The sequence below is a fragment of the Dunckerocampus dactyliophorus genome, chromosome 3, assembly GCF_027744805.1.
Source record: "Dunckerocampus dactyliophorus isolate RoL2022-P2 chromosome 3, RoL_Ddac_1.1, whole genome shotgun sequence".
Classification (NCBI taxonomy): domain Eukaryota; kingdom Metazoa; phylum Chordata; class Actinopteri; order Syngnathiformes; family Syngnathidae; genus Dunckerocampus; species Dunckerocampus dactyliophorus.
The window spans coordinates 14698264-14719051 of NC_072821.1; the positions used below are offsets into that span (position 1 = coordinate 14698264).

Consider the following 20788-nt stretch of genomic DNA (forward strand, 5'->3'; position numbering starts at 1 on the left):
TGCCAAAATGGCTTATAGAGTTTAATAACAGCACTAAAATGTGGTGTGTTTGTCATAAAAATAATAGCACAGGAAACACAATAGAGGTGCACCTTTTTCCAAATGTTTGTGCTTTTGTGCACAGCGGTTTAGGAGTAGAAGCATTTCAGGAGTAAGAGAGTTAACATACATACAAAAAAAGTTGAACCGATTTGTACCCCATGGGGCGTCCCAATTGCTTCACATGACTGTATGAACGGAACTGCAAAATATAATGATGGTGGCTATTTGCATGGCAATAAAACAAAAGTAAATTCCCACTCAGAGTGCTGTTTTTAGCTGCTGTAATGGACAATTGTATTGTATTGTACGTTATTAATCCCACAGCAGGGAAATTCACTTGTTACAGCAGCAAGCAAGATACGCAAGTAAAGAATACATAGTGACACATGGTTCAAGTAGTGCAGGTGTTGTAGAGCCTGACAGCAGTCGGACAATAGCAGCATAGTGAGGTTCATTCACTTAAGGAAAAAACTGAAAACTGACTTGGGCCTTTGACTACCAAATTCAAGTTCCCCACAGTATGTACCAACTGTTGCTTTAGGGCAGTGCGTCTCAAACAGTGGGGCGGGCCCCCTTGTGGGTGCGCGGTGAACTGTCAGGCGGGCATGAGAGGCAGGGAGGACTTTCAATATTAGTGCAGACCTGCCAACTTCTATGAATTTGGCGTACTCAGCATGCAGTTTGACTCTTGAATACGCTTGTATGGTTCACTTCTCTCCATTTTGTTGCATTTCGCTGGTTTCAGGTTTGAGTTCAGTCTGTACAGTACAGATAAGTAAATAGATCAGTTTCTCAATAGTATTTCAAATCGGGGAGGCACAAAAACATTTCTGTCCCCCAGTGGGGGCATGACAGTAAATAATTGAGAACCATTGCTATAGGGACAGACACAACTTTCCACATTGGCATTTTGGTAGGTACCAGTGCTCTACTTTGACGAGCTAGACTAGAACATGGGTTGCACTCACGCGCCACATGACTGTGTTCACATATCACATGCTGCAGGCTGATGTAACACTCTTATGAAACAAATGAGGAAAAAAACATTGAAGTGAATCATTTCGTAGCATTTGTGGATTCATAAGGTTAGCTATTATCCAACATTTGCCATAGTGTGGCAATTTCTTGCTGTTTAAGTAAAATACCAGTGATTTCTTATTTAGCAATGAAGGCCAATAAAAACAGACTAGAACGGTATATAGCAATATTTATATATGTATATATATATATATATATATATATACATATATATATATATATATATATATATATATATATATTTTTTTTTTTACATGTTTTATTTCAAACAAGCAATGTGTGAGTTATCCCCAGTGGGTAAAAAGTTAAAGTGAGATCAGGGGGGAATTTGCCAAAAAGATTCTGTAATCGCTGGTGCAGTGGTGCAAGGGTCACTCAGTGGAACCACAACAAAAACAAAGATTGGTAATGGGGTATCACAGTAGTCAAGAGCATCTCGTGCCCTGATCTGGTCACTGCATGACGGCATGACATACTAGAACACATGTGTTACTTTGATGTCTGCAAGCTCTGTTAAGGTCCACACACAGCATTTTAATTGGGTTAAGGTATGAACTTTGGCTGGATCATTGTAACAATTTAATTACTTTCTTTCACAAACGTTCTGTTGTACATTGGTGTAGTGTTGAGGACTATTGTCCTGTTGCATGACCCAATTTCTTCCAAGCATTAACTGCTGGAGAAATGCCATTTGACTTTGGTATACCCGGACATGTTGACTGTAAGATGCCCAAGTCTTGTGGCTACAAAATATGCCGAGCTTGTGTTTAGACGTTGCCATATGCTGTGCATTATAGCTAAACATCTCCACTTTGGTCTCACTTTATGTAGCATCTGCGATGTATCTCTTGGGTTTCTTGAGCGTTGTATGTTTTGACCTTGTTCTTGCCACTATGTATGTTTTCCACTATGTTTTCCAATTTGTTTGGAATTATAATAAGCTTTCTCAGATCAGTATTCAGCAACAGCAGCTTATCTAAGGTATTTGTTGACTTCGCATTGTGTTAAAACATACACACCTGAGTGCTCCAGACCCAGAAGGTGATAAAACATTTAGCTTGGTGATCAAACTTTCTGATCATCAATTAATCAAATGCATTTGATTAGCAGTACATATCTGCAACTTACTCTATCTATTCATGTTAAAAAAGTAAGGCTAGAATATGTTAATACATAGTCTGCATTTTGACTTAGTTTTTGTGACGCACAAGTTGTTGTTCATCAGAGGTTGTATGCACTTAACTTTAAGACGCTGTGAAAGGTCTGGTTTGTCATGACAAATCATGGATTTGAAAAAGGGTGTGTAGTTTCTGATTATCATGACTCTCTCTGCACTTGCAATGAATCATATGAGTCAGTACTTTTCTTTTGATTTCATACATATTTCTGTTTTGCAAGACTTTTTATTGTTTATCAATTTTTGGTTATACTTGAGTCATTTGTTCTATCAGTGCAACTTCTGCACGTCCACTAAACTTTGCTGAAAAGATAGCATGTTAAAGTATTCAATGTATAGATTCTCCCTTATTTGACTATTGACTGTCAAGCGTGCCATTGAATTTATCACAATTTGTTAGGTTATTGGTTCTTGGCTTGTAACAATCAAACATCCAAATATTGATAATACAGGGTCAGGCAAAAATGATCTGACACATTTGTAGGTTAAATAAAAGGCAAATAAAGTAAAGAAACAAAGTGTTTTTATTTTCAAAAAGTACATATAATGCCATTCTGTTTCATTATGTTTTAAAAATGAAATCAGTCAAATGGGATCCATTATTGTCCACACACTCAATGCAGATCCAGTAGCTCTGAAGTTGGTAACCCATAACAAGATCGTGTTTCGAGCTGGTACGGGATCATGTCTACCAAGATTGATGTGCAAACGGAACGCTCGTTGTGTTGCAGTTACAGATTCGTTTGTTTTGATAAACGTTTCCACAATGAAAGCGTGATGCTCACCAGTCCAATTCATGGCAGCAACTGAAAAAGAAACCAACAACAATGGCATTATAAAGAAACAAAGCAAAATGGCATTAAATGAAAAAAAATGGCATTATATGTACTTTTCGAAAATAAAAACACTTTTTTGTTTCTGTACTTTATTTGCCTTTTATTTAACCTACAAATGTGTCAGATCATTTTGCCTGACCCTGTATATGCTGTACAGTATATATTGATTTTTACAAAAGCTATTTGTTAATAATAATTGTTTGTTTTAAATCACTGGCAAATGATGATGCACTGTATCGGACATTTGTATTCACTGTGTTTGGTATTATGCTGTGAGTCTGTCTCGAGGACCAAATTCAGTTCAATTCTAGGACCATATTTCCAAGTTTGGAAATATCCCCTTGTTTTTATGCTGTCAGTGGCACTGTCCCCTTGCTGCTAGATTATCCAGGGCAGGAAACAGGAACTTCCCTCGCTCTACAGCCCCCGTCCCGTGCTCCCTCAACCCTTGCTACCAGAGCCAGAGTGTTTTTGGTTTGTTTCCATATGTTGAGGCTGAACAGCTGATGTTTTTGACCCACATTCTCTGTTCTTTCTTTAAACGCCTCAGCTTTTCCTGGTCCCCTGAGTCCTCTGAGAGAATGCCATATATATTTACAATAGAAGGAAGGTGAGACTGATTTGCAAAATATTCATAAATCACTATTTTGCATGCATGTTATCAATTGTCTGTTGGTGCTAAAGTGTATCTTGGTTTCATGCAACCTTTTCCACAGTAGCCCTTTGTTGGATGTGGTGATGGGTATTTAGTTGAGTTGCTAAGAAGCCGTTCCTCTGGCATTTATTATTTAAAAATGGGTGCTTTTATCAAGAGATGAGTAGGTGTCATTGATATCTCAGTAAATGTTTATTTTGCATAAAATGGAATTATCTATGTTATCATGCCACCACGGTAAATGTTTTTTGCTGGACCTACTGGATAAGAGAAAAGGAAAAGCCCTCAAACAAATTTGATGACCTACACTGCTGGAACACTGCGCTGTTAGTATCCCTTCTGGTTAGTTTATGTGTGGACGGGTCTAATTCAGCCTGTGTCCCCCATCAACCTCATGCATAAAGTGATGCATTTGTGTAACTCAATGACCAGCTTGTGGTTTACCTAATCTACTGTATGTTTACCTGCTTTTGGAACATTTACATGACTTGTACATCATGTTTTGTTTTTACACAGGTATGTCCTATCAGGATGGGACTGTTTATTCTTCTGACTTTCAACATCATATTTCCATGACTAAATATTTAAAGCTGTTGCATGTTGCCAATAGTTTTCCGTACAATTCACTAAGATGAATTGTGTGTTGGTCAGTTATGCATTGCCGTTCTGCAGAAATAACAACTTTTTTTGGTTTTACATTTCAGACATGTTATGCATTATTTTGTGCCGTGCAGCCTTTTCGGTAACAACATGCATCGTCCCTCAGTTTTTGCGACACAGTTGACATGTGTGATGTCCAGTTGATGCTTGAAGGAAGAAACATTGATGAACCTCAGAATCTTGACCCCTAAAGTTCTATGCAAGACCTCAGATCCTGATAGGCCTTCTGCATTTGACCTACTGTACACACAGCAGTTTCTCCCGTTTTGCTCCCTTTTTGCTTTTTTGGGTTTGTCTTTTTAGCCCCCTCTATCAACCTTACTTATGTTCCACCCCTCCATGAGTCAAGTCACTCAGCCATATGGGTCTGACAGTAGTAAACTCCCCCTCTCCCCTTCAACTTTACTTCCTTATTTCCTTCCTCCTCCCTCTCCATTATTCTCCTATCCCTTGTCTGATTAATTTCCATCTTTCTTGTCAGTGTCGCACTGTATTATAAGAAGCTATGACCTGGGTCAAAATGACCTGCACATATCTGAAGAGTCAGAAAAACACTCCCAGGCTGAGTATAGACTGCAAAGACACATCACACACACTCATACATCTGCTTTTAGACACGCAGCATGTACAAACACAGTCACACATCTGCTTTTAGACACGTAGCATGTAGTACAGAGAGGTGATCCTCATCCCTATGCCCTAAATTCAAGCACAACATTTTGGATGTGTCACATGAGTGAGGCGTTTACCTTGGGTAAATTTATAACCACTTTGGGTTATGTAGAGTTGTAAGTTGTGGGTATAACATGCATGTGTGCCTTATTCCCTGAAAATAATGTCTGATTTGCAACTTTTTGTCACACAGTAGTATTTTTTCAAGGATTATTTGACATGAAGTTGTAGTGTTCCACCCTGTCAACCAGATTTGATGCCTGAAGCCGAGCATCACACATTCCCTTCCTTGTTTGTTTGTGCAAGCAGCAGGTGCTTTAGTCTTTAGACCACACTAGTTAAAGACATTAGCACTGTTTTGAAATACCCTAGAGATGAAAAGAACACTTAGACATCCTTATATTGCCACGGGTTACAACTCAGTGATTGATTTCACTTAAAGTCATGGCTGATTTAATTCCTGTTTTTCCCTTTTCACTGAGGCATGAGCAGCTGTCAGTGTCATCACAGTTGAAAGAAAAATGTTGATATGCGGATCCCCATCATCATCCATCTTCTGTGTTCTTTGATCAGATAGAAACTCTTTTGTATAATTGAGTAGAGATTTTACTAGATTCCCAGTCGTGTGAAAACAGTTTTTGCGTATTTTAAGTTCTGGTCACTACGTGCGGTCCAGATTTCGTAAATTGTTATTAGCTAAACGAATTATACGAATCATTGAAGCAACAGAATAGAAATCAGAGCTTTTTTTCTGTTTAAATTACTTGAATTGTTGCAACTCTTCTAAACATACTTTTTTAATTACCAAAAATAACCGTAAATATATTTTGATTTTTCTTGTCAGTAATAGTCACTTTGAAGCCTGTAGTTCCTTTAATGTGTAAACCATCAAAGAGCGCACGTAACTTGTTTACGTGGCTTCTTGAACGTGGCGTTAATTTACGTATTTCTGTTTTACAGAAACTGGTTGCTGGGGTGAACCAATTTGCCTACACATGCATCCAAGACCACCCCATCTGGACCAATCAGCAGTTTTGGGAGGCCACTTTCTATAGCGAGGTGCAGAGCCAGATCCGTGCCCTATATCTCAATACCCCTGAGGAGAAGTGGGGCATCGCTGCTAGGATGAAGGTAAAAATGGGAGTTGTGCGTCTTCTTATGCTTGTTTACATAAGACCACTCTTGAAACCACTTTTCTTCCCCCAAGACGTGGAAGATCTGCCTTTATTTTTTGTAAGCGACCACACTATCATGTCAAAGCCAAAAGTTAAGCAGAATGGCTGTGTTGTTGGATACACAGATTCTCACATATAATAACATCACATCACAGCCACAGAGGTCATCTGAACAAAGTGGGTTAATTTTATTCATGATTCTTAGTCGTTCCTGTTGGGACTCCAAACCTTTGTCAGCACATCACTTCTGACTACCACTGCAGGAGAGGGGGGCTGGGTGAGCAGTGACTAAATTTCATGACGCACGAGAGACCCCCAATCAGCGAAACTAGCAAAGAATTTATGCAAACATTTTTGCATTTCAAGCAATCAAACTTTGTAAGTTCATTGCACAATTTCAATGGCAAACAAGTAAATAACATTTGATTGAAGAAAATTACATTGAACCCTCAGTGGCCTTCTGGCCTTTCAACCATTTTCTCTCCTACCATTTTCTCCAATATCTTTTTCCAGGAGGTGGGCACAGTGCCTGCGGTGGACAGAGGAGAGGATCAGACAGCTATGGACCTGGCTGCTGAGCAGCTGCGCTTGTGGCCGAGCCTAAGCAAAGAGAAGCAGCAGGGGCTGGTGAAGAACGAGGAGAGCACCGTGTTCAGCCAGGCCATCCACTATGCCAGCCTCATGGTATATTTGCTTGTTCCTTTGGACACAAGCAAGAACAAACTACTTCGCAACACGCCAGCCACTGACTGGGAGAGTGGCAGCAACAGCATCGTTACCAACAGGTCAGCATGCAAAGGTTTCACTTGGTCAATACATTTAGGAGTGCTGTTAAATTGGTGTGTTGAACTGAAATTGTACTTGTTTCTCTGATCACTGTACCGGAACAGTCTTGAATTGTTGAGTGCATGGAAGGTACATCAAGCAGTCTTATCTGGAGGAGGGCTTAACAGTAAGGTTTCGTGGTTTGGGAATATGCGTTTCTGTGTTAAGGTGATGATGACTATGTGGGTGGAGGTGATGGAAGTCAGTCATGTATTCCTTCCGATGTAGCCAAACGGAACTCAGTGTGTCTTTTGTGTCCTGTTCGCATTCAGTGTGAGCTGCTCTCAAGACATTGCTACTGCACAAAATAGTGAGGCCTTAAACCCTTTGGGTGTCATCAATAAGCCTGTTCTGTACTCGACCCAAACCAAACAGAATAGCTCTGATTTCCCTTGCTGTGCACTGGGAAATTAATCTTTTTTTTTTTTTTGAGTGGCTAGCTTGTTGCCAAAAACACCAAGAACACAATGTTCACATTTTATGTTTGTGGTATATAATTTTTTTTTTCACCCAAAATGTTGGTGTTTTATTGTCAAAACTGGCTCAAGATGTAACATTTTATTCTGTCTTTATTTCAAATTTTTATGAGAGAACAGCTGATAATATGTTGATGTAGACATTTTTTCTCATTTGTTCTTTTCATTGTAGCGCCAGACATGTTTGTTTTTTTAGGACATTTAGACCCTGCCATTTCACTAGTGAGGATTCCAGAAGGCAGTTTACTTCATGTGAAACATTCCTTATGGCTAATCGATTGATCCCAGCATCAGCACATTGCATATGCCAGGCTCATCGCTCACTTCTGTCAACACGCAGCTCTCACATCTCCCAATGGGCAAAGTGGCTTGACCCTTTACATGTTCATGCTTTTCATCACATCATTTATCGTTTATAGCATCGCCGGCAGCGTTGCTGAGAGCTTTGACACAGAAAGTGGGTTTGAGGACTCTGAGAACAGCGACGTGGCCAACTCAGTGGTCAGATTTGTGGCTCGCTTTATTGATAAAGTGTGCACAGAGAGCGGCGTAACCCAGGAACACATCAAGAACCTCCACAGCATGATCCCAGGTACGTCACGCACAGTGTTCATTCACGCAGCTGCTGTCCTAATTCCCTCAGCTTTGTGCAGAGTAACTCCTGCTGGTGTGTATTCTCAGTAACACCGATCTCTGAGCTGATTAACTCCTGACATGTTAAATGGCCTTAAAACCTCTAAATACACACTGGTTGTGTGAATGTGTGTAAGTACATGTGTTTCTTCGTACCCCGTCTATGTGTGCACTGATGTGTGGACACCAGGTAATTGACCTCATCCTCTGACCCACAGGCGTAGTTGCCATGCAGATGGAAGCTCTTGAGGCAGTTCACAGGGAGAGCAGGAGGTTACCACCCATTCAGAAGGTGAGCGATGCTGTGTATTGCACAACATGAATCAGGAAATTTACTAGATAGTTTTCCAAGTATAAAATGTAATTAAATTAAAGCAATGCTCCTAAGACTGTCCACAACACAGTTAAATACTATTAAATGAAGGCAAAATTAAGGGAACATTCTTCCTAACATTTAGAGTAGTAGTCACCGGCCTTTTTGATCCCTTGCCTCGGCCGTTAACCTGCACAAGCTCTTTTTTTCTTAACATTCTCACGATCGACCGGCAAAGTCCCAAAGATTGACCAGTAGCTCGCAATCGACAGGTTGGTGACCCCTAATTTAGAGGATAGCAGCAACTCACACGAAGAGTAAGAATATCAAAAAGATATATATTACATGTCAGTAGTAGCAGTGAAGACGTGCTTTATTTAAGCAGTGGACATTAAATAAAATAGTCCCCTCATTATGTCGCGGTTCCAACATCTCTCCCTCGCTGTGTTGTGGTTTTTCAAAAAAATAATTAATGAATGCTGTTTAGTGGTTGAATGGTTATTAGTCTGAAAATATTGAAAGATAAGTTAAATGCAGTGTTCTGGTCACTAGGCCTCAGTACATTACCGTACATGACCTTAACACTGCATGTAGTCAGCCATGGCATGTCCGACATGATAGGTGGAAAAAAAAAGTTCTCCGCCCGTTCCATGTTGAAGTGGTTAGTCTTTGGCTTCTTAGTTTGTTCTTTTTCCCCACCCCATTTGAAACCCTTTCTTAAGTTTAGAATAAATAAATTGAAGGCTAACTAGTTATTTTGCTAGCATGCTATGCTATAGGAAAACTTCATCCACATCATCCACAATCCTTATGTGAGACATGAACACACGTCTTTCTCTTTTCTGTGCGTTCTAAACATATAAAAACAGATAAAAAGAGCTCATTACTGCACTTAATGGGACACTTCTATGCCGCCTACAGAGACCACTATTACACCTCCAAAAACCTCCAACAAGGTTTTATGGTTTTATATACTGTACATGCTGCAACCATGTAGTAAGAGGTACATTCATGACAACATGTAGTACTTACAGCATTTTGCCATATTTTGGTCCTTTTTAAGTATTACAAGAACTTCCTTTCTTTCCAACATGTAGCGTTACCGTTTGCTAGTGGCCTGAGACACTGTGAGCGTGGTGCTGAGGCGCTGCGGGCGAGTGTGTGGTGAAGCTCGCTAGCCGGCTAGTAGCCAGCCGGTGTGGTGTGGCAAGGTGTCATCAATACGGCAGTAACATTGTTAGATCGCCGTAACAATGTTAATAATAGCAATGTCACTGTAGCTTGGTTAATATGCACGTCACATTACATGTAAATGGAGCATCGTTGGCGCTTTTTGTTTTGAGTTTTTCAGAAGGCTTTATAGGACGAATTAGTGTTTCCCATTACGTGCATTCTTAGCGAAGTTTTCTTTAGCTGTTTTTATATCTTTAGAATGCACAGAAAAGAGAAAGGCATATGTGTTCATGTTTCACATAAGGATTGTGGATCATAGACAAAATTCCAAAATGCCTTGAAAGTCGTGGCCGTCTTATGTGTCCCTGCAGTGATCTTGTAGCATGCACATTAGCAATGTGGTGTAAACAAACAATAATAGGAGTGTAAAGCTGACTATAGGGGTGTTATTTCATGTCTACAGGGCTCTAATAATGGTACAAAAAAAACTTATTTAGAAAGTCATAAACAAGTTTTCAATGCTCTAACTATGAAAATATTCCATTAATTAATATTGAATCCTACTTCACGGAAATTCACTTATCGCGGTTCGGTCTGGAACCAATTAACAGCAAAAAACAAGGGACGATTGTAGTAGCAACTTAACATGAATAACACCACACTGTTGTGAATGGAACACTCCCAACCATTTGGTTTTATTCTGTTTCCTGCGAGTGTGCAGCGAGATAAAGACTGCCAGTGTTTTTAAGTGCATCTTAAAATATTTCACTTGGTATTTTGAACCCTGCTGTCCTTTTACTGTGCCTGCCAACGCTTGGTAATCCTTGTAAAACGCACTTGTACACACAGACAAACAGCATCCCAGTACTGCCTTGGGACCAACCTGGAAGCTGTGGTGAGCTGTCTGTTGAACTTTGTGGCTCTTTCCAAGCTGGATTGCTAGCTGCAAGAAGCATGCCAAATACTAAAAAGTGTCCTTACAACAATGGCACCGGCCTCATGACGAGTCAGAGTATTTGCAATAGCAGCACTGATTCCTGGAAAGAAAATGCAAGGAATGCATTTAAAGTGCAGTCTAACATCTCTAATAACCACTGACCGGAGTCAAACAGGGTTATTAGAGCAATGTTCATTTCCTGCAAGTTCAAACTGGGGAAGTCAGCAAGAAGCAATCTTTGGGTCCCAGTTAACTCACTGGCTGAGAGTGATTGCCGTTGCTTGACGCATTTTATTGCCAGCTGACTATACAGGATATATGCACAGAATGTAAACATACACAAAATGGTAAGCTGTTATAGTTTTCTCCCTGGACACCAAGAGTAGGGATAACTGTGTCATATACAGTTTATAGTACGCAATCCCTGGCCTGACAATACAGTTATGAGACTGGTTCCACGGCTGCTATGATCCCAACACAAGCTGGTTCATGTGTCCATGTGACAAGCCTGCATGCTATAATATTTACCATCAAGTACTTAACGTGATATTTTCATTTCAATGGTGGTTATTGATTGAGTGTTTACTCTTCTCTCTGGTTGCTGAGGTGCTGAATATTATTTGCAGTTCCGAATTAATTAGCCTCAATTAATAGAAGGGCAATAAAAACAAATCTAAATGAATCATGTTGTCCCTTCCCAGTCAAGTTAATTAGTGTGTGAGATGGCCCGCATTTGTGAGTGGAAGCTAAGAAACTTTTTTTTTTTTTTCATTTGATTTATTTAGAAGTAACATGATACAATTATGTGCCAGTTTTGGAAATGTTTATGTGCTTCTTGTCGAGTTTTTGAAATGCTATGTGAGCATTGTGCGCTTGCTTGTTTTTGAAGGTGACTTGCATGTGAAGCTCAAATACATTAAACAGGATCATGTGGCTCTGTGATGTGCCATTATGACAAGCCTTTCCAATACTGAAGTTTTCAGCTGGTGCATGTACATTATACAGTATAGACAAAAGTGTTTGGAAGCAAAAAGTGAAGAGAATATAGTTTGTTGACCTCTTACAGCTATAATCGCTTCCACTTCTCTGGGAAGACTTTCTCCAAGATGTGGAAGTGTGTTGGTCGGAATTTTGTTGATTTTTTTCGGTTAGAGGTCAGTTTTGTTAGCCCTGAGAGAGTCCTTATAGGCTCACAGTCTCTGTTTTAGTTCATGTCAAAGGTGTTTGATGGGGTTGAGATCAGGGCTCCCAAGTTCTGCATTAGAGTCTAATCATGCTACACCCTTTTCCACACTGTTTGAAGTATACATAATATAATAGTATAAATAATATGAATAAAAGTAATAGAAGATCATATAAATACAAGTTAGAAGTATACAATTGTCAAGAAGGTCTTGGTGAGGTCAAGACTTTATATCCAGTGAGCCTGGATGCTTTTGTCTATATAGTGTATGCTACTTCAGTTGATACTGTAATATGAGACATAACAGTTTGTGCTTCTACTGGGTTTTATTTATTTATTTATTTACTTTTTAATATGCTGTCCCGTCAGCCTAAAATTCTACGCCCAGCGCTGCTTCCTGGTGAGGAGTTTGTGTCAGAAGGGCTGAGGGTGCTTCTGGATCCTGATGGCAGGGAAGAAGCTACTGGGGGCCTACTAGGGGGCCCGCACATCCTACCAGCAGAGGGAGCACTTTTCCTCACCACATACCGCATCATCTTCAAAGGTGTTCCTCATGACCCACTCGGTAAGTTCACTCTGCAAAGTCTTTCTGACTTTGGGTTAGGTTATGTAGATAGTTTATTGCCCTTGAAGGACAAGCAGTCACCTTTGAATTTCTCTTTCTCTTTTCTCTTTTCTGAGACAACGAAAGCATCATCAAATGTTAAGTGTGTTTAAATATGTCTATTTTCATAAAATAGGCACAATACAGTTATATGATGGTGTGCTGCTTATCCATGATTACTTGAGTTACTTGAGCCTTGGCTGTGTGTTTAGTGGGGGAGCAGGCAGTGGTCAGAGCATTCCCAGTAGCCACCTTGACCAAAGAGAAGAAGATTAGCATCCAGAACCAGCTGCAGCAGAATATGCAGGAGGGCCTCCAGCTGCGCTCTGCATCCTCTCAGGTGAACACACTGCAAGTTTCTCCTCATTTTTACCACAAGTTACATACATAGCACTATGCATGAAAAATCTTTTGTTCTTGCTTGTTTATGAAATGTTTGTTTGTTTAAAATGTGTTGTAGTTGATAAAGGTGGCTTTCGACGAAGAAGTGAACTCTGAGGTGGTAGAGATGTTCAGGAAGCACCTGCAGAGGATCCGCTACCCACAATCCATCTTCAGCTCCTTTGCATTTGCTGCTGGGCAAACTCAGCCTCAGCTTATCCTTCCAAAGCAAAAGGAGAGGAACACTGGCTTTAGGTTTGTGCTCTATCTCCGCCGACTCATAGGATGGTCTAATATTTTAGAAAACTTAATGTGATTCTCGTAAGCATTCAGATTTAAAAATCTAGTTTTGTTTTAGCCTAGCAAGACACGGGGGACAATCTTCATGTGTGGACCAAACCTGTAAATTGAGTTACTATCTGCTTTGTTATCCCTGCAGAACTCTATCCAAAACTATTGTCAAGGGAGCCAAGAGAGCCAGCAAAATCACAATGGGCCGTGGAAGCCAGACCACACTGAAGAGGAGTGACAGAGGAAACAGAATGACTTGGCATGAAGATGATGACGTTTCAAGTGAGAGTAGTAATGTTCAATAGGCATGGGGATTTGACTGGGTTTGCTTCATTGACAGTAGGAAAATTTAATCAGCCGATATTGATCTTATTTTTTTACTTTATTATTTTGAATGGGATTGGAGATTGTACTACACACCTGTCGTTTTGCACTTGAGACTCGAAATATCAACTGAATCAATCTGTGGGGGTAGCAGGCAAAGTATGCACTCCAGTTTGCCTTGTTGCTTGAAGTCGGGTTTGATTATCAACCAATTTTAGACAATTGACATATATCTTAATGATCAATTAATTGATTATTATGCCCAGCCCTAATGTGTACTTTTGGCATTCATGTTATTCAAATGGAAATCTTTACATTGAAAATGTAATCGTCAATTCAATCTTCACCTTCAGTATCAGATGATGGAGAGCCACCGCCCAGCAGCACTTTGAGAGCGTCCGAGAAGTCCACCATGGAGCAGCTGGTCGAGCAGTCTTGTTTCCGTGACTACCAGCGACTGGGCCTCGGCACTATTACGGCCAGCTCATCGCGCTCCAAGTCGGGCGAGCATTTCAGGATCACAGCTGTCAACAGGCTTTATTCTCTGTGTCGCAGGTATAGAACCTCTAGGACATGTCCAATGACAAGTGCTCCTTAAAGTGACAGACAAGTGTTTGGCTTATTAAATGAACTGACTTCCAACCGACCCTGTTACACATATGCTGTTCTGTATTATTTTCCTGAATTGTATTTGCTTTTGCCTCAGTTACCCAGGGCTACTGGTGGTTCCCCAGGCCATACAAGACAGCAGTTTACACAAAGTGGCGCGTTGCTACAGACACAACCGTCTGCCAGTTGTGTGTTGGAAACATCCTCGCACTAAAGCTGTGCTGCTCCGCTCAGGAGGCTTCCATGGCAAGAGTGTTGTGGGCTTGTTTAAGTCACAGAACCCCTCTTCAACAGGTGGGACTGGGGGTCATTATATGCAATGGAGGGAAATATATTTTATATTGTCATTTTTTTTCTGCAAAAATATATTGTGTCTAAATGACATGCTGTGTTCTGATCCAGCACCTGCATCATCCTCTGATTCGTCCAGTAGCCTTGAACAAGACAAGTACCTGCAAGCCATCCTCAACTCCATACCTATTTACTTCAAGATGAACGGCCATAATACACTGTCCAACCGCTCCATCATAGGCCTCTCACCAGGTACATGCATGGTTATGTTCACATTATGCTTTCTTTGATGCTCACTTCCTTCCCACTATGTCAGGGCTTCTCAAACTGTCGAGTGGGCCCCACCTGAGGGGGCGCAGTGGGGCGTCTGGGGCGGGGAATCTTCTGGGATCAGCTAGAGAAACAAATAATTAGGTTAGGTTTTCTGCAAAAAAGAGCCTGCAAAAAAGCACACAACTGGGTAGGTTTTTCAACAAATATACATTTTTTGATTAAAACTTTGCAAATTTGCAGGGTCACGAATGCTCACTCGTGAAAAAGCAGGAGTCCACTGTATAGTAAATGTCACGCAGGCCAGACTAAACAACAAAATAGGTCATATGTGACCCGTTGGCCATACTTTGCCCATCCCTGTTGCCCATCCTCATTGACAAGAGAACTGAAGAAATCGGGATCAACCAGAGTGCCTGTGGTGTGTTTGAATCCTCAACCTTATTGCACATGCAATTAATGGCTATTATAGTGCCATAATTGGCATCTTGTTCATCTTGTGGGAAAATATCTTTGCCTAGGGATAAGAGGTCATGTACAGTGGTGTATTTCTTTTGACACAGGGAAACTGCGAACTTGCACTTTTTCAGAACTATTTTTGTTCACTCTTGGTCTGTTTGGCTTTGTCATCATTCTTTTCCCTTTTTTGTTTTGACCGGTCAGTGCTTATTTTATTCCTAATTAGTGTATGTGTGTGCTTGTGCGTGTGTGAGCATGCGTGTCTGTGTGTGCGTGTGTGTGTGTTTATGACAATGAGGCAGTTTAACAGAAAGTTGATATTCAGTAGAATATGGAAGGAAACGTGTACAATAAAAGGTTATGCACGGTCACCATCCAGCCCATCCATCTCCACAGACCTCAGTGCATCCTAAATGGTAGCACTCTCAAAATGAAATTTTTTAGTTTAAACTCACGAACACTTTTAATGTTTGAGACATTTAAGCCGTATCTGACTTGGTTGAAAGTACTCATGACACCAAACATGTTTGGAAAAACAGTAACAAAATGAAAGTTGTCACTTAATAAAACATTTTTTTTCTATGAAATAGGAGTGAGATGAAGTAGTGATTTTGACCAATTTTGACATGCCCCCCACCCCCCACCTCCGAGTTTTCTTAACTACTTTCCGGGAACCAGATTCAAACGCATGCAACTGTGAACTCACACCAAAGCCAAGAAAGTGACCGCTTTTTCACGGTCGAAGGCCTTGTGGGTTTTTCTTTTTATTTCCATCTGCGGGACAGTAACATTTGCCTCACAAAGTTTGCCAATCTGACGAGGCAAATGGTGTCTTCAGGACATGTGAACAAGCTTACTCAGTCTCGAGTGTTCCAGCAAAAGCCTTCAACACAACAAGTTCCGGGTAGGACCATCTGGTGTAGACGTCACTTGCGTCACCTCCTAGTAAATATTTCAATATTCAAGTACACATCTAACACAGGAAATGCCTTCCAATGTTATTTTTCACGGCGGAAATAACAAGATTATCATGTGTTTTGGTGTAATGAGGACTTTAAGCATAATAAATATTAAACATGCATAGTATTACTGTATTAGTATTTTCTTTTCAGTTGCTGATATAACGAGTACAGATTTGACATCCTGTCTTGTGGCTTGTCCTTCATGGAAAATAGCCTTATTGGCTAATGTTCACCTTCTTGCATCATGCATAAATGCTGTGTCCCCCTTAGGCAGCGAAAGGAGAACGTCCAGAATGCCAAAGATGGCTCCTGTCCATTTAGACATCCCTTTTTCAAACAGCTTTACCAGAGGAGGTGAGTGTCAGAATGTTTTAAATTAAACAGCTTGATTATATTAGTTACCTTGCATCGTAATGTGCAGTTTGAGGAGTGATCAAACAATAAGGAGGAAGTACATCAGTACTGAATGCCTGTGAATATTCTCATTCATCCAGGTCATTGGTCAATATTCTGCTGAATAAGTACTGAATGTTTTGTCTTGGCTTAATGGGCTTTGTGCTTGGTGTCAGTTCATATCTGAAGAGTGAGTCACTGTTTCAGATCAAGGTAAAAGGCGAAAACACGTTCCAACTAATCCTTAAGTACGGGGAAGATTACAAACACTTTTTTAATCCATATAATTCTAAATAAATAAGTGCTGACTCTGTTTACCTTCAAGCCGTGCCAAGAAAATGTCAAAAATTAATGGGTTTCATTTATTTGACATTTACAAACTTATGAAATAGGTCATTATGTTGCCTAATTTGCCCAATACAATATTTGTCAAATCCAAACTGACTGTTCCAAAGGTGGCGGAAGCTTTAATCACTGCAGTGGGATACAGTACACAATTCACTTCCCAATTAATAGCCACATTCCTACATTAGTTCCTTGTAAACTGCCAGGATGACCTTTGAAAATATGTAGCCACATTCCAGGGCATTTTTCATGTGTGTCTTTTCAAACCTGACATAGTAATTCTGGAATAAATGAAGCAAGGATGGGAGTAAGAGATTACTCTGTAGAAAGCATGGAGTTGTGTTTCTGGTGTGTTTCTAAACATTTGTTTTTGTATACGTGGAAGAAATGTTTGAAACAAAATAACCCTAGTACTCACTAGTCAACAGTGTGTAGGTTATGTTGCAGCATTAAGTATATTTTCATCTCTGTAAAGTAGGGATGCTCCGATTGATCGACCACTGATTGGTATCGTCCGATTTCCGTTAAAAACATGTGATCGATATATGCCGATAAATGCCTTTCAAAGCCGATCAGAAAAAACGATCGACAGGCAGCGGCCATCCTTACATGCCTGCTGTCACGTAGGGTTGCCAACACCCGTATTGAGCCGACAAGGACGCACTTTGTTCCATATTAGCACAAGAATCAAAACTCGTCGGCAAAACCTCAATGGCTTGAGTTGGACAGCTTGACACAGGCTACCCCAATTGATGCCAGCATGTTTGATCACTCCCTTATCAAACCTATTGCTGTTTGACTTTTCTTGCTTCTTTGTTTACACGTTTTGTCTAGCTGTCACTGATAAGTTATCCGCTTAGCTTCTCGTCTTTGGACTTTTTACCACAGTGACATTTAGTTTTTAAAACAAATAAGCGATGCCATTAGTTGAGAGCTCGTTTTTGACCCGCGGAATTGTAGATATGTTCATGGGGTACATACTAACTTTTTCAAGTGTCACTGAACAGTTTTGCTCTATTGTTGTCTTGTATGTCTTGTCCTCAAAACACTATTTGTGTGGGGTTGTTTAATGAACATAAACATGGTGATACAATCACAGGGGTCTCTTGCCGCAAGCTGATTTTCGGGTCAAAGGGTCAATGAATATTTGCTCCAGCGCTTAGTAGTTTGCTATTATAACTGTTCAATTCAGACTTATGCCTTTATATAATGACAGATGACCACAACTTAGCATAAAGACTGTTGCCACACTGTTTTGAGTGGAGATCTGCATGGTAAATAAAGTAGTCTACAATTTAAATGTTGCCAGTCATAAATAAAACACAAATAGTTGACAGTTCTAATAGTGATGAAACAACGTGGACAACGTCGGCAGCATAAAACCCTGAGCGGAGCATCTCTACTGTAAAGTTTAGTTCATATTGACATTAAATGGTGAACTTTGCTTTGCTTTCCAAAAACCTGCATATCATTTAAATTCTTACCAAATCTGTGTGTAGAGTTAAACATCACATCTGCAACATAAGCTCATTACAATGGATAAACACATCCATACTTGCTGCTAGTCATTCTTTAACATGTAAAATTTCACTATTTTTGAAGTGACCTTCAGCTGTTACTCTCCATTTAATCATGCATGACCATGTGTGGTGTGTCAAGCTCAAATGTTTGTATGACATTGACATTATTTTCCATGTTCATCTTGACCTCCTCTACACAACCGCCACCCAGTGCTCGAGTACAGAGATAAACTATTCACTCACTCAAACCAAAAACCTACCAATAAGGATCGAATCCACAACCAAGGTAGAGTGCAGCTTCCCCGCCTCCCCTTCCTATTTCAGCGCTCCGTCTCATTCTGACACCTCATCATCTTTTCTCTCTCAAACTAACCAGACACTGGGCATATCGCCATTCTCAAAACTCCCTCTGAGCCACTAATGACTAATCATCACTAGAGTGATAGAGTGCACTTCTGGAAGCTGCGGTTTTTCACAAACCAAAGTGGCCGCTCTGATCTGGCCTTTTCCATGGCTAATATGTTGGCTCAGCAAGACCGTCTGTGGTCATTTGGAAGCCAAGTGCAGACTGCGGAGAAAAGGAAGCAGTTTATCCTGGCAGACTGTCATGAATCAAATGAAATGAGGCACCTCTGACCGTGCACGTAGTTCAGTGAAGACAGCCTGGATAAAGTGTAAATATAACTCCAAAGGAATAACTCACTGTAGTCTCAGCAATGGAACAATACAATAAACACCACATAATTGTTGGATTTGTCCATCAGTCTTCCTGTCCTAGATGATTGTCACTTTGACAGCTTTTAGCGCTCAGTAGTAACAATTATAAAGTCATCTTTCAGGGATTTGTACACAACTTTTCATTTGATAAAATGAGAATGTTTTCAAACTTTGGACCGTTATGGTATGTTATGTTATGGTATGTTATGTTATGGTATCTTGATCTTAGTTTACCTTACTTCCCCTAAATCTTAATTATTCGTTTTACCAGGACATTTTGTCCAGTTCACTGTACAATTCACAGAACAAGGGAAGGTCCTTTTCTGTTCTAACATGACTGTACACAAAGAAAGCTCCATGAAGGCATACATGAATGACTTTGGTATTAACTAGAACAGAGATAATAAAGTAGACCATCTCTTCCGGATGAAGGGATAATAAGTATCTTAGTATTGGAGTATAAGTCATGTCAGTCAAAAAATGCTGCATGAAGAGAAAAAAATGTATTTTACGAAATTCAAGACCAAGGGCAGATTTAATCTGGAAAGGCAAATTATTCAACTACAGTCAAACCTGTCTATAGTGGCCACTAAAGGGAAACGGCAAAAGTTGCCGCTATATACAGGTGGCCGTTATAGACAGGTTGGCGGCCATTTTGAATTTGTGCGCGCACATGTCTGTGATTAGAAGCTTGTGTTTGCAGATACATATAATTATACTGTTACATGTTGACCAGTAAAGGGCACTGTGGGACTGCGGATAAAAATTGTAAAGAACTACTTGGCTTGTCTCACACCAGGAAATAAACGGTGTCACTGTCTGCAACAAGCTCCAAAGAAGACGGCTTTTTTTTGTCGAACAACTGACAGTTTGTGTGGATCTTGTGAATGATTGTGACTGAGCTAGGACTCAGTAATTAAAGTCTACACACGACGGCTTCATTGATTAAAAAATGAAACTTTTACGTGCACGAAGCTTCTGCTTGAGTTGGAATTTTGTCCGCTATATGTGGTCAGATATTGACCAAGGGATACAAAATGGGTGGCCGCTGGCCGTGTTAGACAGTTGATCGCTATACACAGGGTCTATAACACGTAAATTTTCTGCGGGGGATTTTTCAGTGGCCGCTATAGGCAGGTGGCCGTTCTATACAGGTGGCCACTAAGACAGGTTTGACTGTACATAATGGCACTTAAAACAGGCTGAATAGGTGTCTAGTATGTTAATGTAACACATTTACGTTTATGTAGCAAGTTCACCAAGCTCCCGATCTAATTCCACATCACTGAATCCATTGAATTCTTCATCGGCAGTGTCGCTCGTTGTCAGAAGCCAAGAGCGCCTCTTGTGCGGCTGGCGACAATAATGTTCACTTTGTGGTTCATGGTTAAATTATATATATTGATATATAAGTCACACCTGACTATAAGTTGCAGCAACAAACTACGAAAAAAGTGTGACCTATTGTCTGGTAAATATGGTACTAAAAGAGAGTCCTTGTTGTTAACAATTTCCAATACCTTGTGTGTGCGTATGCGAGATAACCAAGTGTTCTGTTACTTTGGTCTGTATGTATTGAATCAAATGAAGGCTGCCATCATGATCACACAGTAAACATATAAACTAGTTTTAAATAGTTGAAAGGAATTACTATGAAATGTCCTTCCTTTCAAGGTTTGCAACATCTTGCATTTTGTTTTTCAGAGAAACTGCTTTTAGATCTATTAACATGCTAAAAAAAACAATCCATCACCCGCTTCTAATCTGTCACTGCCTGTTTCATGGTACAAACTGCTTACAGAATGAAGGTGTTTACATAATCGCTTA

General features: G+C 40.2%; 1 protein-coding gene across 7 annotated transcripts in view; it reads left to right on the top strand.

Moving 5' to 3' along the window:
• Positions 1-20788, top strand: part of sbf2 (SET binding factor 2) — a 107299-nt gene that overhangs the window by 74168 nt on the left and 12343 nt on the right. For 3 of the 7 annotated variants that reach the window (XM_054769839.1, XM_054769841.1, XM_054769846.1), the window contains 14 exons: positions 6041-6211; positions 6769-7040; positions 7976-8148; positions 8408-8481; positions 12165-12360; positions 12477-12497; positions 12612-12739; positions 12860-13035; positions 13220-13353; positions 13749-13950; positions 14102-14298; positions 14407-14547; positions 16257-16340; positions 18456-18530. In XM_054769839.1, coding sequence (XP_054625814.1) covers positions 6041-6211; positions 6769-7040; positions 7976-8148; positions 8408-8481; positions 12165-12360; positions 12477-12497; positions 12612-12739; positions 12860-13035; positions 13220-13353; positions 13749-13950; positions 14102-14298; positions 14407-14547; positions 16257-16340; positions 18456-18530 — 2044 coding nt within the window. The remainder of the gene's footprint in view (positions 1-6040; positions 6212-6768; positions 7041-7975; positions 8149-8407; positions 8482-12164; positions 12361-12476; positions 12498-12611; positions 12740-12859; positions 13036-13219; positions 13354-13748; positions 13951-14101; positions 14299-14406; positions 14548-16256; positions 16341-18455; positions 18531-20788) is intronic. The other 4 variants (XM_054769842.1, XM_054769843.1, XM_054769844.1 and 1 more) reach the window with 3 other exon arrangements.